We start from the raw sequence: 16,227 nt of genomic DNA, 5'->3' as shown, positions 1-16,227 counted from the left end.
TTGGAGGCATAGTCAGTCAAACAGGACTCTTTGAATTGGTTTTGTTCAGTGTGGATGCAGAACAACACAGAGGAGCAGAGAGAGAAAATAATAATGTCTGGGCGAGGGAGAGGAAGAGTTGAAGGAGGAGAGGAGTAGATGGATCAGGACAAGGGAGAAGAAGAGGTATGGGAGAGGAGGAAGGATGTGTGCATTTTTATGTTTTCCCCTCATACACTATAAAAGCTTATTTCTGCCATGGAATATAAAAAAAAATAAAATGGTAATTGTGACTTTTTTTTCTCTCAATTCCTAGTTTATATCTCACAATTCTGAGAAAAATTCTGGTGTAAACTCACAATTGCAAGAAAAAAAAAGCAAAAGAAAGAAAAAAATAGAATTGTGGGATAAAAAGTCACAATTACCCTTTATTCTGTGGCGGGAAAAAAAGCTTCCATAATAACCAAAGGCCATTTCATTTTTTTTTTTTTTTTCAGTAAAAGCTTTATGTACTATAGCGTTTCAACATACAACTGTTCCATATACACAGAATATGTGGGGCTCTAACTACCAAGGGGACACCATCCCACCCTCTATGGGCACCATCAACCCCCCAACCACCCCCAGACAGAGACTTCAACAGAGGGTCAACTGAAGTCCTGCATAGGAGACCCATTTGACCAGTAGCTGCCCTGAGCAATTCTGTTACTTTCTTCTTTTTTTCTACTGTACATTCTATAAAGTATAGACTCGTTCACTTTTAGATAGTATGTTGCCAAGAATGCACACATTCAACAAAAATGTAGAATGCCTATTTCTACTTTTACTGCAGTAAAAGGAAACTGAATTATAAAAGCAATGGATTTCATATTTTCTGCAGGTAGAACTGAAACATGACAGTAATGCAGTTTTTGTAATGCCATCATGTTAGTGTTTTGACAGTCATTGCGCTGTGATTGACTATAAGTTCATGTTAGATAGAAAACTAGTGCTAGTGTTTTGACAGAACGACTCGATTTTGAATCAGGTTTGCTGTGTTTTGATTGAGTTAGTATATGTAGAAAAAGGTTTTGGGCAGAAAAATGTCCTTCTCCATTGATGGCCATTCAAAGTAGCTGTTATGTATGTATTTATTTATATATTTACTTTTTGGGGGGGATTTAAACTACAAGTAAAAAACATGAATTCAATAATTATTAATAGAATTATGAAAACACTATATTACATTCAGTTGGATGAAGAGAAGCACTTTCGTTTCAATCTCTTTTCACAACATAGAAAATGATGTTTTTGACGCCCACATTGCAGACTTGCAACTTAACGCTGTGGAGTAATTAACTCCTTGTGAACTTTGTGATTGCCTCAAACTATTTGACAGAAAGTTAAAACTATTGTTCGATACACACAGAAACTCAAAGGTCTTCCATGCAACCCTCCAAAATAAAACTTTGGATTCACTTGAAGAAATTTTGTCAGAAATATATTACTACTGTAGAATGCACTTCACAAATCAATAATAAAATGATTAAAACTTTATTTTAAAATTAATTTCACACATTTTCTTCCATGTTTTAATTTGTTCAACCTCTCTTGTGCAGCACTTTGTTTGCCAAAGAAACTTGGAATTGTTCAATTTTAATTGGATTACATTTAAAAGATTAATTGAATTGTTTATGTTTTATGACTTCATTTGATTTGATTTGATCTAGTTTTGACAATAAACTTACAAAACAGAATTTCTGGGGGGAAAAAATTCATAGGGCCTCATTGTAAAAATGTATAAATTATTAAAATGAAATTAAATCATTAAAAATTCATTCGATCCCTTCCGATCCAAAAAAAAAAAAAAAAAAAAAAAAAATGGTTCCAGAAAATCCAGAAAACAATTAAACACAATGAATGAACAAATAAACAAAACAAAACAGATTTCACAGGGCTCTAATAGTGAAACGAAACGCATAAATAAATAAACGCACACACCCAGTTGTTAGTGCCCTTAATGATATCCTGCAGTCATTCTCTAGATCATAAATTCCTCTTTTTTTGTTCTGTTTTCCTGTTTTGGCACCATCTGATAAGGTCAAGTTGAGATCTGAATGCCAGGAACAAAGAAATTGGCATGTCGGCTGCACATTAAACCAATGAAAAGAGGTCTAAACTCACACCGCAGCGTTCACAATCGGCAGAGCTGTGCACAATATGAGATATTCCACAAAAGGCTGCCTTTTCAATTTCCGCTCCTTTAATAGTTTAATGAATGCGTGAGCCACAGTATTATGTGCAGCAGATATCATCTCCTATCTGAGGCGAGGAGCCAATGGGGACAAAATAACAAAACAGCTTTTAGAGTCATTTTCCTCCACACAATCTTTTGTGTCAATTCTGTCCACGATGTGACTCTCTCGTTGTCAGGTTTTCACATTAATTGCCTTTAATGTTTGCAGAAGCGTGTCAGTTTAAGTTTCTAGTTTTGATTGGCTTGTAAAGACGTGAAGATGATTAAATGACAATTTTTTTTTTCATTTGGGGTGAGTCTTTATGCAATTTTCGTTGTTTAGTCATTTAAGAAGCTTCTTTTGGGAGCAATAGTGCAGAAGAATATTATAAAACAGAACTGCATACACATTTTGCCACTGATACTGTCTGTAAGTGTGTCTGTGCCACTCTTGAACCTCAGGTCAAACATCACTCCAGAACAGCTTTATTAGGTCATGCGTGTAATTCCAAAGCTTAATAATGAGGGACACACATTCATTAGGATGAAGGCAGCCGCTTAAATTGCACAGTGTCTGATTAAAAACCTGGAGGTGATTAGATTGACTAATGAGAGTAAACACAGAGGCGGCAGATTGTGCCACGGAGGTTTCTCTCATCTCTGCCTTCTGTTCTGATGGAGATCACGACCGCTCGTCTTTATAGGCGACCATTGAGCGTTTTACATTAGCACTTTAGAAATGTGCTGTAACTGTTAAGACATTTTTTATTTGTTCTCTTAATATCTGTATTGATGGCGCTTCTCAAATGACTCATTGCTTAGACTGATTATTTAGTGATACACTTTTTTCACAAGTGGCAAATTGGAATGAACGAATGAATGCATGAATGCATGAATGCATGTATGTATGTTATTTTTAAAGGCTATTATTAGGCTATAAGCTATTTTATGACTTAGAGAATGACCAAGTTTATTTCTGTCCTAGTTTATTTCTTAAATGCATAGCTAATTGCAGTCAATTAAATATCATTTTATAAGATTTCAAATAAGAAAAGATATTGCAAGGTATAATCAGATTTAAGAGTTAACTGCTAATGTAATTTCTAAGCTTATTTTCTCCAAAGTCAGTTGCATATAAATAAAGTCCACTAATCACATAAATAAGAACACTGATCACAATAATGGTGCACTATTTGTTTTGGTTTTTTTACTTTGCTGTTGCTTCTTCTTTTTTTTTTTTTTTTTTTTTTTTTTTTTTTTAATAAAATGGTTTGTTGATTGATTTGCATCCTTATGTTCAAATTTGTTGCTAATTTATTTTTTAAAAATCACATTATAAATACTGCAACCACTCCACTTTTCATCACAGTGTTATGAGTGATGCGTATAATATGCAATACAATGTCAAACATTAGTTTATTTTCTCCATGTAATATTGCATTGAGTATGGTTCAAAGCTATTGCCATTCAGCAGTGCGATATGGTTTGTTTTCTTGCTTTCTTGCAGTATTTTAATGTAAAAGCAACATTAAATGTGGAAAAATCCTGGCAGTTTCCTTATAGTGTACTGTAAAAAAAATTACTTTCAGGAAAACCTCTAATATAGCTGATTGTATTACTGTAAGTACTTATTACAAATGTTTTACCATATTGAGAGCATGGTTGTTAAAATAACTAAATTTAGAGAATATGCTGGTGTTTTGGTGAAAGAATACATGTATAACCCGAATGACAGCAGGTTTTGGGCTGTGCTATATTATGAAATGTCATGAGTTTGGTGCTTTGAACTCCATGTTTGAAAAATGTCACACCCAGTGCTTCTGGGAGAATGTTAGAGGTGCCAGCATATGTTGAGTAGAAAGACCGAAGCATCCATAAACAGCACTGTGGTGAATATTATATAGCAGACGCAGGACTGATGATGTCCTATGATCCTGTCACAGGTCAATATGAAGAGTATCTCAGCCTATATTATCATATGCTACATGTTATATGATTTAGTGCACTCGCCCTACCGACCCAGTTCCAGTATGCGGTATAACTAATGCATGAAAACACTACAAAAATCCCCCCACACCCACTCTTAAAAATAAATAAATAAATCTTCCACTTATTTTCCTGGTGTGCTTTGAAGCGCTGCTCTTTTATTTCTCACTTGATGTTGTTGTTGCTTTCTTTGAATTCATCCAATCTAAGGCCTTTGGTCTTACGGTTCACAGTCTCTGCTGACTCTCTGGGACCGACCCTGTGTGCAGAATGAAATATCTGTCCTTCACTATCACATCTGACCTGAGAGCGTATTTGCCATATTATTGTCTAATTCTATAAATATGAATGCAAATATTTGTGATTTGAATAAAGCACATTCCCAACAAATTCTCTTTACTGTAATGCAAAGGAAAAAAAAAAAGAGAGACTTCTATGCATGTTACATTTGCATTTTATGTTGTAGCCCAAACTGTGCACTTTGCCATAGAATGCATACATTTTAGAAGGGTAGTTTATTTTTCATTTATTTATTGATTTTTGTTTTTCAGAAGCATTTGCCTTTTGTTTTAAAAGCCCCTGATGGGTTGCTGACAGTTTTTACCACACTGTATCTAGTTTTCTGTCAGGGTGCTTTACATTGCGATACAATATAATTTAACAATTTAAAAGTCTTAATGGTCATGCAGCATAGACTTAATTTTCATAGTGCAATATTCATTTATTTATTTATTTATTTATTCATTCATTCATTGTCTTGTTTATTTTTTTCTTGTGATTCAGGGGTGTAATTTTATTCATGAGATTCACCGGCCTGAGCAACACCACAGATCCTTCCTTTCATGGTTTTTCATGCACTCTGAAGGTCTGTAGCACTTCTAGATAATAAATTGCGATGGAAACACTGCCAGACTACAATTGCCATTTCAGTGGATCAGATTTGTGTTTGCTACATATGTAAGTATATTCATATAAAACGTGCAGTCATTAATGCTGAGTTCAAAGCAGCACGCCTGTATAATGTCATCATCAACAGATAGACTCCATCATATGTTATCTTCGAGCACATTCCCAGCTCCCGCAGGACAGATACGAGATACATATGTAATGAATGTGAAGTTTGTCGAGCGCCTCTGGCCGATGTTGACTGTCGTCTTATTCAAATATCTCTTTCATTGACTATCTTTCTGTGCATCAGTACCAAAAACACTCTCTCACTGAAGATTCTTCAGTATGGGAGCCCTCAAGCAAAGATTTAACATCAAGATTCACATAAAAGAGAAACTGATTATAAAAAAATAAGAGTGCTACCTTACCTGTGACAGCCTTAGAGGACACACTCGCAGTCATCTACACCTTATTGTGCTTTAAGGCCACGATATACTTGAAGAATGAACTGTGACATAGTTTCGAACTAAATCAGGCCAAAAGTTTGCTCTAGCTGGGGAACACCTTCAAACTACCATTGGTCTGTGGCGATTACGTAATAGTTGGGTGTGGCTCTGAGGCTCCACCTTCTTTGAGGTGTAAATCTTCTTCAGTTCATTTCTTCTGTTCAGTCCGTCGAGGTCAGACGCGAATGAAAACATGAACACTCTTAAGAGCTGCTTTATAGTAGAAACTGAAGATGTGATTCTAATTGAAAGTGACACTGACACTGTTTTGTCATGTTTAATGCTGTAAAGCTTGCTTTTTTAAAGCAATCTATTATATAAATAAATGTGACCTGACTGGAATGTCGAATTGCAGAGCTGGTGCAAACAAATCCACATCGCTATGATCAGATGCTTTCTTAACTGCTGTTTTCTCACCGCTGTCAATTTTGTTTGGTGGTTATTTTGTTATTAAAGAGGACAGTGTCTTAACACATATTTACATATTCATCGTAATGCCACTCTCAGCAGCATCAGGAAATTTCGCTAAAAGTCTACTGGTATTTCAAACTTCTTTTTACCCCTAAGTGAAACACGAAGGAAGAATTTTTTGCAAATCCCAAACGTTCAACTTTGCGTGTAAGTCATTCCACACTATTTGTGCACCATGCATAATAGCAAAATTGGATTTACAATTTTCAACCTGCCGAATTATACAGTACACAAAAACACTGAAGGAGGGATCAGAGCAAACTCAAAGAGACTTGGGCATGTAAGAATAATTTTACATCACAAATCGTGTTGCATTATGGTTTATGGATCTACATAAAGTTTACATATGAGTAGGCTCGCTCCCTCAGTCAAAATTGAGGGGTCTAGGTTCTGTCCAAATAAACTTCCCTTCTCCACTTGACAAAGTTGAACCCACTTAAAAAGGACAGCAGGGATTCCCCTGAGGGCAAGTGCTTAGGGAAGATTGTTAGTGTATTGCTGTGTCTGAAGTTGCATACTCTCTTGAGTAGGTACTTATTTTGAATGAGTTCTTTGTGAGCGCTTAAAATCGTATTCACACTTCAGAATCTCGTCGGAAGTAGTAGGTCAGGGATGGGTAACTTCGGTCCTGCAGGGCCACTGTCCTGCAGAGTTTAACTCTAACCCTGATAAAAACCTCACCTGTCTATACCTTTCTAGTCATCCTGAAGACCTTGATTAGCTTGTTCAGGTGTGCTTGATTAGGGTTGGAGCTAAACGGACAGTGCATGGCCCTCCAAGACCGAAGTTACCCATCCTTGTAGTAGGCCATCTGTGTACTTTTATTTATTTATTCATTTTTATTTGCTTTGCCGTTTATGCCTTTATTATGATGGGACAGTAAGCAGACAGGAAGCGAAGTGGGACAGAGAGGGGGATGGGATCAGGAAAGGTCCACTATATGTCGGTGCGCTGCCCACTAGGCTATCGGCGTCAACCCATCTGGGTACTTTTTGCCTACTCTTTTATGTACTGTGAATTTGTTTTAACCTATTATGTAGTAGGGAAGTATGTGACATCGGACGCAACCTATGTCTAAAAGTGGAGTTAAACGCAGCCTTAGTGTTTAGTCACCATGGTCTCCAAAATAAATCACAATTTTGAGGGCCTAAACATGCTCGAAAACTCTCAAAACTTTGCACACACATCAGAGGTGGGCGGAAATTTACATCTGATATGGGTTTCAGAATAACGTGTGGAAGAATGACTTGATAGTGCCACCTGCTGGCAACAGGAAATGGCATGCCTTACACTGTAATTTACTCCCAGAAACACATTTAAATATGCCAAAACATGTTAGAAACATGTTAAATCATGCAACACTTGGCTAAGTGCTAATGCGATTAACATCACGAAACAGGAAGTTGTAACTCAGGCATACAATGTCCAATCTGCCCCAAACTTCACATGTTTGATTATAGTCCTGGCCTGAACACATCTACATGCCAATATTCAGTTATAGTCAAAGCGCCACCTGTTGGCAGCAGGAAGTGTGGCACATCAAAATGACTTTGCCATATTTCTTCTATATTTACCCGCTTAAATGCATGTCGCCCACTATTCACTGTTTTCCCAAGGCCACCGGGTGTGATGGCCCTCTAAACGCTGCTTGCAGCTTTAATTTACCTTTGTATTCAATGCCCTCTGTCTCTTCACTTCCTGGTTGAATATTATTTTTACATTTGTTTGTAAAGCTGTTGCATTTGCCTTCTTCCCCGGATAAGCTGCACATTAGATCCTCGTCTCCTCTTCTTGCCCCGCCGTGACACAAGCATCCTCTACTTTTGCACATGTAAGCACCATGCGCATTTTCTTTAGAAAGTATAACAATCCAATTTGACTCTCTCTTGCCTCTGAATATGTGGGCTGGTCAGTTTGACATGTATGTTTAATGGGTGTCTTACTGAGGCTGTGGCTTTTTCCCTGAATTCTATGGCGCTGCCTTGGCAACCCTAATTAACACCCTTTCCTTCCTGAGAAACTGCTTTGTTCATCACATAATAATGCCCCACTGGGAATACACGCTGTCTCAAGAGTTTTTATTGTTACCTGGTAACAGAAAGTCCAGACCAGCACGTAGATGTTGATTTCTGTGTCCATCTCTCTCATCTCAAATCATTTTAGTGCCCAGAAGGATTGAGGCCCATGAAGGACGGTTCGGGTTGCTATGACTACTCGCTGGGTACAGACTGTACGGACGGGTTCAATGGAGGCTGCGAGCAGTTGTGTCTTCAGCAGCTGGTTCCTCTTCCTGATGACCCGACTTCCAGCAATGTGCTTATGTTCTGCGGGTGAGACAAAATACAAGTGCATGCATATTAATCCAAGCACATGAATAGATATAGTGTACGTCCATCCAGATGATAGTGTAATTAATACTTTTATTCACCAAGGGTGCACTAAATTGATAAAAATTGATCATATATTCAGTTTACTACAGTTTCATTGGCTGAATGAACTCTCAACGCTGTCACTGTGTGATCACTCAGGTGTGTGCAGGAATACAAGCTAGCAGCTGACGGCCGCTCTTGTCTTCTTCTGGCCGATCACTGTGAAGGACCCAAGTGTGTGAGACAAGATTCACGCTTCAACGACACGCTCTTCAGCGAGATGCTCCGTGGGTACAATAATAAAAGCCAACAGGTGATCCTGGGACAAGTCTTTCAGATGACCTTCAGGTGAGTTTTTGCCTTTGTGGTGTAGGCTTTATTTTAATTGAGTGCAACCATCAGGGTCTAGATGTAAAAATCCCATTCATTTTCTCTCTACAGAAGTAGATTTATAACAGCAACCTTTCAAGGACGTAAATAGGGGTTTGTTTGTCATATGCAGTTAAATGTTTCTGCAGAAGCCACAAATGTATGTAATTGCTGTTTTGGTTACCATAAAAATGGAAATCATGGTAAAACAGCTCAGCAGCCACTGTTTATTCCCATGAAGCATTGCAAATGACATAATCGAGTCAGTCTCCCTACTGCAAATACTGATGTTCTGATGTTCTAGCTACAAGAACATGTATCATATGTAATATATGCAACAAGAATGTAATTAAATTTACTTAACCTTTCACGATCAGTTCACACTAGTTATTGTACATACAAATGTTTAGGATCGGTACACACAGGGCGTCGGTGTTAATGGGTGATGTCATGCATTGGCGTCACTGGTGTTGCTCGTGGCAGAAGTTGAAAAATTTTCAAGCACCAATGCACGCGTCAGCCAATCAGATCGCATTATGCAAATACCCTAGCTCAGATGCTAGCCAATTGCCGGAAAGTAATGTGATTGGCTGTTGTCACTATGATGGTCGTGTCAGCACCAAGCTTTAAGCGTCGACGCCAACGGCCTGTGTGAATTCAGCGTAAGGATGTGGTTCATCTTGGAGCCGGTTGGTTTGGTGCTCTTTACTGAAGTTTTTTTTTTTTTTTTTTTTTTTATCCCTATGGAGAAAATGGATGAAAAAAATAGTCACGTTTGGGCTCTATATATCACATTTCTCAGAAAGCCTGATGTTTAAAGGGAAATGAAATTAATTTATAGCCTAAGCCTACACAACTGCTTTCATGACCATTTGCAGCTGTCACACTCACTTAACATTAGATGTGTGTTGTGGCCCAGCAGTTCTTCTGATGAACATAAAACACTCCATCTTTATTAACTCATAAGTGTTGTGTGTCAGCGCTAATCCCAGCACTACACTACCCCCGGAAAAACAATTTCACTGTCTGAAAATAAAGACAGATGCTTCGTGTGGAAAGACACCTTGGCTGTTGTACACAACTGATCTCACCCCCTGGCCTTATACTAACAATTATAATATTGTAGTTTTACGTGAAGGTTCTTATAATTGTCACGGTGTGGTTGCATTGAGGATGAGTTTGAGCAGGATCTACTGTAGTTGCAGCAGTAAAACTTTAATGAATTCAAATGAACAAACACTCAAGAGAGATCAAGATGCAGGAAGAGAGCAACCTCTTAAAACTGAAATAAGAACGGACAAGGAACTAAATAAGCATAGGTTGCTATAGGGTAACAAACAAGTAGGAAACTAGGGGGCCGTTTACACAACACCGTTTTTAACTACAAACGGAAAACTTTTTATGCATTTTGGCTGCTCATTTACTCGACAACAGTGTTTTGGGCGTCTGTGTGAACGGGGATCGTTTTGACAATGTTGTTGTTTGTATGTGAAAAATGCAAAGGAAAAAAAAATCAATTTTTACTACATTGTTGTCATGTAAAAGTACCCTAAGTCACACACTAGGAAACTAAGTCAACTAATGAAGACAGGAAATAAACACAGGAACTTTACATTAGAAGTTTACATCTTGCAATTTTGACCTTTTTTTCTCAGAATTGCGAGATATAAACTTGCAATTGCAAGAAATAAAGTCAATTGCAAGATATAATGTCAGAATTCTGAGAAAAAAGTCAGAATTAAGAGTTTATTTTGTAATTTTGACTTTATAAGTCGCAATTGCGAGTTTATGTCACGCAACAGTGAGAAAAAAAGTCAGAATTGTGAGATAAAAAGTCGCAATTATACCTTTTTTTATTCAGTGGCGGAAACAAGCTTCCATAGAATTGAGTGTTTAAATTCACAATTGTGAAAAAAAGTATTTTTTTGTGAGAAACAAACACAGAATTGTGAGTTATAAAGTCAAAATTGTGAGCTGTCTTTTTTCTCAGAATTGCGAGTTTATTTCTCGCAATTCGGACTTGCAATTTCAATATTTTTTTTTTTTTTTTTTTTTAAAGTTTTTATATATTTTATCCTTTTGACAAAGTAGTGTGACAAAGTAGTGTTTTTGGCTGGTCCCTGAGGTGTACAATCACTTACTACTGCCAACACACACGACACACAGCTGAGAGCAAGACGTGCTGCTGCTGTACAATATAGCATACATGAATTACCCGTAGCAGATCTATACAGGTGGAGCTGGGGAAGGTGGAGGGTTTCTGAAAGCGCTGCAGCTGCTACAGCAAATGCTGAACAAGTATTTGAATGTTGAGCAGCGAGCTCATTGGCTACTGATACAGCAGGAACCAATCAGCTGTGCCCTATAGAGAATGATGTGATTGCAAGAAGATTGAGTTAAAGACCTGTCAGCCTGTGCCATCTAGAGTTTCATGAGAGAACTTTGTATTAATGACAAACGATGGAGATGCAACTATGTTCGGGAAACAGTCGTGACTTGCTAGTTAGTTTCTACAACGATGCATCATAAAGTGGTTAAGCAGCAAATTATGACGTTGCACGGGAAACGCATCCCATTCTTGTTGTTTCATGTATCAACAATTAGTGGCCTGTTTAAACCTATTTAAATCATTAAAAAAAGAATTAAATGTAGTGTCATTTTGGTGTAGCTAGATGAGTTGAAAATTAGTTTAGTAGTCACTGAAAGTTACTGAAACCAGAAGGCTGCTGCATTTAAACGTTTTCTAGGTCCGTGCTTTTATTCACTGAATGGTTTGGTAAAACTCAAGGAAAGGGGGAGATAGTGCACTTATTTTCAGCAAGAACACAATCTTCTCCACAGGCCGAAGGACAGCCGTGGATTATATTTTTTCAGAAAAGCTCTGCAGTGATTTGTTGTGGTCTTGCTTTATTTTCTGTAGTGTTTTGAAGGAAACAAAAGAATGTTTGAGGCGAGCGTGATGACCAGAGGTTTATTTCAACATGTGTAACAACAAATCTGCAAGAAAACGTTGAGCTTGTGTTGTGTCTGTCATCTTAAGCTTGCTCACTGGGTTTTCTATGGCAGTATTCTCTGTAAATCTTCTTTGGATTTGTATTTATTGTGAAAAAAATGCTTTATAGATATATTAGATTTTTCTTCAAGTTTATACCGTGCATATTGGCTTTAGTACATATTGTCACCTTTGTATTAAATAATTGCAATTTATTTAATATATTATTAAACATTTTACATACAATATTGTGAGCATCACAATTGGAAGACCTGGCATCAACATGTTTGAAATCCCCTGAATTAAAAACATCATGCACATGTTGGTTTACAAACCAACTTTTGGGCAAAAATGTGGAAAAATATGATATGCATGCTATATTCCAAGTCTAAAGAGTGTTTACACTGAGCATTAGCTTTGTGTGAGGAAAAGACCAAATTGAAGCCATTGTTTGTTGCTAATTTTTCCCCTCTGATATGCAGTAGCAATCCTAATGTTATGGGTTTGATTCCCATGCAGCAGCCAAACTTAGAACTTAGAACTTAAGTGTCTGCTAATTTTTTCCATTAAGTTCTAAAAACATTATTTATTACATATTCTCCATTTGTGGTTCTGTCTCAGGCCTCTGTTTGACCCTCATCATGCTGTTTTTCTCTCGAGGGGTTCATGTCCTCCACATCACTTCAGCAGATGCTTTGATATGTAGATGCAGCTCTTTACCAACTTCAAACCCAATGGCAGGAGACGTGATTCAGATCTGATGCGGCCTGAAGGGCTACAGATGCTTTCGATCACAATTTTACTCATGATGATAATGCTCATCAAACATTATGCCTCATATTAGTGATATTTATGCAGCTTTGGCCATATGCATCCATGGAAACAGTTTGTGGAAATTAGTCATTAGCGGCAGAGTGCCAGTAATGATATAACAAACAACATTCAGGCAAATTTTATTTGTGCAGAATGGAACATAATTTCTGATTATGTTTGCTTTTGGCAAATTAGGGAAAGGGTTGTTTTGTTTGTCTTAACATCAAACAATGCCAAAGTTTCACTGGTAACACTTTCATTAATAATCATTGACAAATATTTTGTAATGTTTTTTGTTTTTTTTTACTGTAAGCAGTTTTATAAAGCTTGAAAATCTCTTCGTCTGAGAATGGCCTTCATGGGTAGATGCTCTTTCAGCTGACACGCCTTTCCCAGCATGCCTTTCTCTTCGGGCTCCTCAGAGATCTGCATCAGGACGGCCACATTCAGTGCCGCCACAGCGACTAATAGATATTGACATGCCAATCTAAGAAAAGAGGCTCGGAGACTCCTTCTGACCTCAGCGTTTCCTTTAAAAGGCATTCAGTGTGGGACAGGAAAGACCATCCATCAGAGATGACGTGCCTTATAGCTGAATTTTCCACTGAGAGAGATTGAGAGGGATGGCAACACAATTCTTCTGTCATACCACCTAACGCTGAAGTTTTGACAAGAGTCACAGCATTGAATTCAAAGGGAATTAAATCTGAGAATTTCTGCTGCTTCTTTTAACTAGAAACATAGTATTTGAATGGCATACGTGCTGCAGAACAGAGTAATTCGATTAACTAAAGTGAAACCGTCACAGGAGGAAAAGAGCAGCTGGAGGCAGTAATATTAAGAGAGACATTTACATATTTTACATACAGTATGTAAGATATTTAGACATTTACATATCCTACTCGTTTAGTTCATTTAAATAAATGAATAAATACAAATCTCAGTTACAGAGAAGTTTCTATTTAGAGTGTTTCTTGCCACACGGGAAATCTTTAGATGGGAATTACTAGAGTCAAGTGTGTTACATATAAAATATTATTCATTTTGACGGAGAATAACAAATTTGGGTCAGAAAACAAGAAACTATTACATGTACTGTATTAAAGGAAATGGCTTCTGCTGCTAAGAGATATTTTCACTGACAGCTTAACTGGATAGATCACCCAAAAATGAAAGTCATTTACTCACCCTCAAACCATTGATTCCCTTTCAAGGGAACTCGCGCTGCGTCAAGCGCTTTGGGAACGCCTCTGCGTGAATGCGTCGTGAAGCACATGTGAAATCTGTCCAATGGCGTGACGGAACGTCATAGGCGGGTGACGTCATGACCAGGAAACTATAAAGCACACCCGAACCAAACAGAGTTAGCTTCTGTGTCTTCAGTAAGCGCTTTCTGTGAAACTGTCTGTCTTATTTATTGTTGTTTGTCTCTCACGTTATTCAAGCACACATATCTAAGACACTATTATGGCGACACAAGTGCAGCAATTCAGGCCGTGTGCGTCTCCTTGTCCTTGCTACATTCCGGCGGGAGATGCACACGAGCTTTGTGTTGTTTGCTTGGGAGTGGAGCATGCCCAGTCAGCTCTCGAGGGAGCTGGCTGTGAGCATTGCGAGCTGATGTCTATGAAGACGCTCCGCTCCCGCCGGGCGCTTTTCGAGGAAAGCGGTTCGGCTCGCGCTCCCCGCGGCTCGGGTCCCGCTGCTGCCGAGGCACAGCGAAGGCTCGCGTCGTGGGGTTCGCAAATGGATCTTGCAGAGGGGTTAGAGACGGGCCCCGCCCTTTCTCTGCCTTTACCTGCAGGATCCAGCGCTTCATTTCAGGAGCTAGAAGCACGCTCTGCGGTTTCTTCTGCCCCTGGTGAAGCGCCGATGTTGCAGTGCTCTAGTTCTGAGGAATTAGACGTTGTCAGCATCGATCAGTGTGATGAGTCGCCACCACAGTCACAAGCATATGAGGAGCTAGTGGAGGTTGTTACTAGAGCGGTGGCCAGATTAAACATAAGCTGGCCGACCGAGAAACAGGAAGCCCGTCAGGCCAGTTTATTAGACGAGCGCTTTCTCCCGTCTCGCGCACAACCTCCACGCCGGGGCTTGCCTTTTTTTCCCGACCTCCACACCGAGGTGTCGAGGTCGTGGAACAGACCCGCGTCCTTCCGGGTCTATAGTCCACAAACATCTAATTATAGTAACATCTTAGGACTAAAAAGGCATGGTTATGGGGAGATGCCGCGGGTGGAAGAGACGCTCGCGAGCTATCTCTCCCCCGAGTCGGCAGCCTCTCTCAAAGCCCCGAAGTTACCCACTAAGCCTTTACGTACATCTTCTGCTTTAGTGGGTAAAGCGTACTCGGCAGCAGGTCAGGCGGCGGCATGTTTACACACTATGGCCGTCCTTCAAGCCTATCAAGCCGACCTGCTTAAAGACCTTGATGAGGGTGGGGAAGTCAGTCGCGAGGCGTTTTCTGAGCTAAGGAAAGCTACAGATCTCTCTCTCCGTGCCACCAAGGAGACCGCCAGATCTATTGGGCGGTCTATGGCAGCCCTGGTGGCCACGGAGAGACACCTTTGGCTCAACCTCGCTGACATGAAGGAACGAGATAGATCTTTTCTACTTGACTCTCCTATCACGCCGCCTGGCCTCTTCGGTGACTCAGTCAACACAGTCGTCGAGAGGTTCCAGGAAGCTAAGAAACAGGCGGCGGCTTTCTCTAAATTTCTTCCCCGCCGATCTCAGGTCTCTGGGGCTGCTAGTCATAAGGAGCAGTCCCAGCCGAGTACGAGCTCCTCCCACAGGGCGCAACAAAAAGTGAGCGTTGCTTCCCGTGCCCCCCCGCAGAGGGACTGGGGGTCGGGGCAGCGCTCACAACCGAAGCCATCCAAAGGAAAGGCGGATCTTAGGACCGTTATTATCCAGCGGAGGGCTTCGGGAAAGAAGTCCTGACGCCAGTGGTGTCAGGCTTCTGAGGGCAGTCCCCTCCGAGGCGGGTCGGTGTCCACCTCAGTACACGGTGCCCGGCCCCCCTCGGTGCCCTCAGGGGGCCGTTCTGCCAACCCTGCCACCTCGCGTGCTTCAGGGCGCAGCAGCTCCCAGCGAACGCTTATCTCAGCGTCCACCCGGCAACGTAGTGGCGCTGGGATGTTCGCTCCCTCCAAGGAGGGACCAAAAGTGGCCAGTTCAGTTGCTCCCTGCCGGTTCGCCGCTTCAGGGCACCGGGCTGGTCACCCATCTAACACCAGAGGTCAGTCTCGAGAGACTGATTCCCTTAGTAGATTCATTGGCAGCGTGGAAACTTCTGTCAAACGTATCTCAATGGGTCCTGCGCACAGTAGAATTTGGGTACAGAATTCAGTTCGGGTTGCGACCGCCCAGGTTCAACGGGGTTTTGTTCACCGAGGTGAGCCCCGAGCAGGCTCTGGTTATGGAACAGGAAGTACAGACTCTCTTGCGAAAAGAAGCCATAGAAAGGGTTCCTTCTCCCAGCAGGGAGTCAGGGTTTTACAGCCGGTACTTTATAGTTCCAAAGAAGGATGGAGGGTTGCGTCCCATTCTAGATCTGCGCCTATTAAACCGCTCTGTAAAGAAGCTCAAGTTCAGAATGCTAACTCTGAAACAGATCGTGTCACAAATCAAGTTCGA

General features: G+C 40.1%; 1 protein-coding gene across 1 annotated transcript in view; it reads left to right on the top strand.

The window, feature by feature from the left end:
* The window catches only part of LOC127512990 (astrotactin-2-like), a 423,953-nt gene that overhangs the window by 293,474 nt on the left and 114,252 nt on the right, over positions 1–16,227 (top strand). The window contains exons 12-13 of the mRNA XM_051894406.1: positions 8,209–8,375; positions 8,574–8,762. Coding sequence (XP_051750366.1) covers positions 8,209–8,375; positions 8,574–8,762 — 356 coding nt within the window. The remainder of the gene's footprint in view (positions 1–8,208; positions 8,376–8,573; positions 8,763–16,227) is intronic.

Source organism: Ctenopharyngodon idella, chromosome 5 (assembly GCF_019924925.1).
Source record: "Ctenopharyngodon idella isolate HZGC_01 chromosome 5, HZGC01, whole genome shotgun sequence".
In the NCBI taxonomy this organism is placed as follows: domain Eukaryota; kingdom Metazoa; phylum Chordata; class Actinopteri; order Cypriniformes; family Xenocyprididae; genus Ctenopharyngodon; species Ctenopharyngodon idella.
Note: the sequence above shows the minus strand (reverse complement) of the source record. Positions and strands in the feature narration are given on the sequence as shown.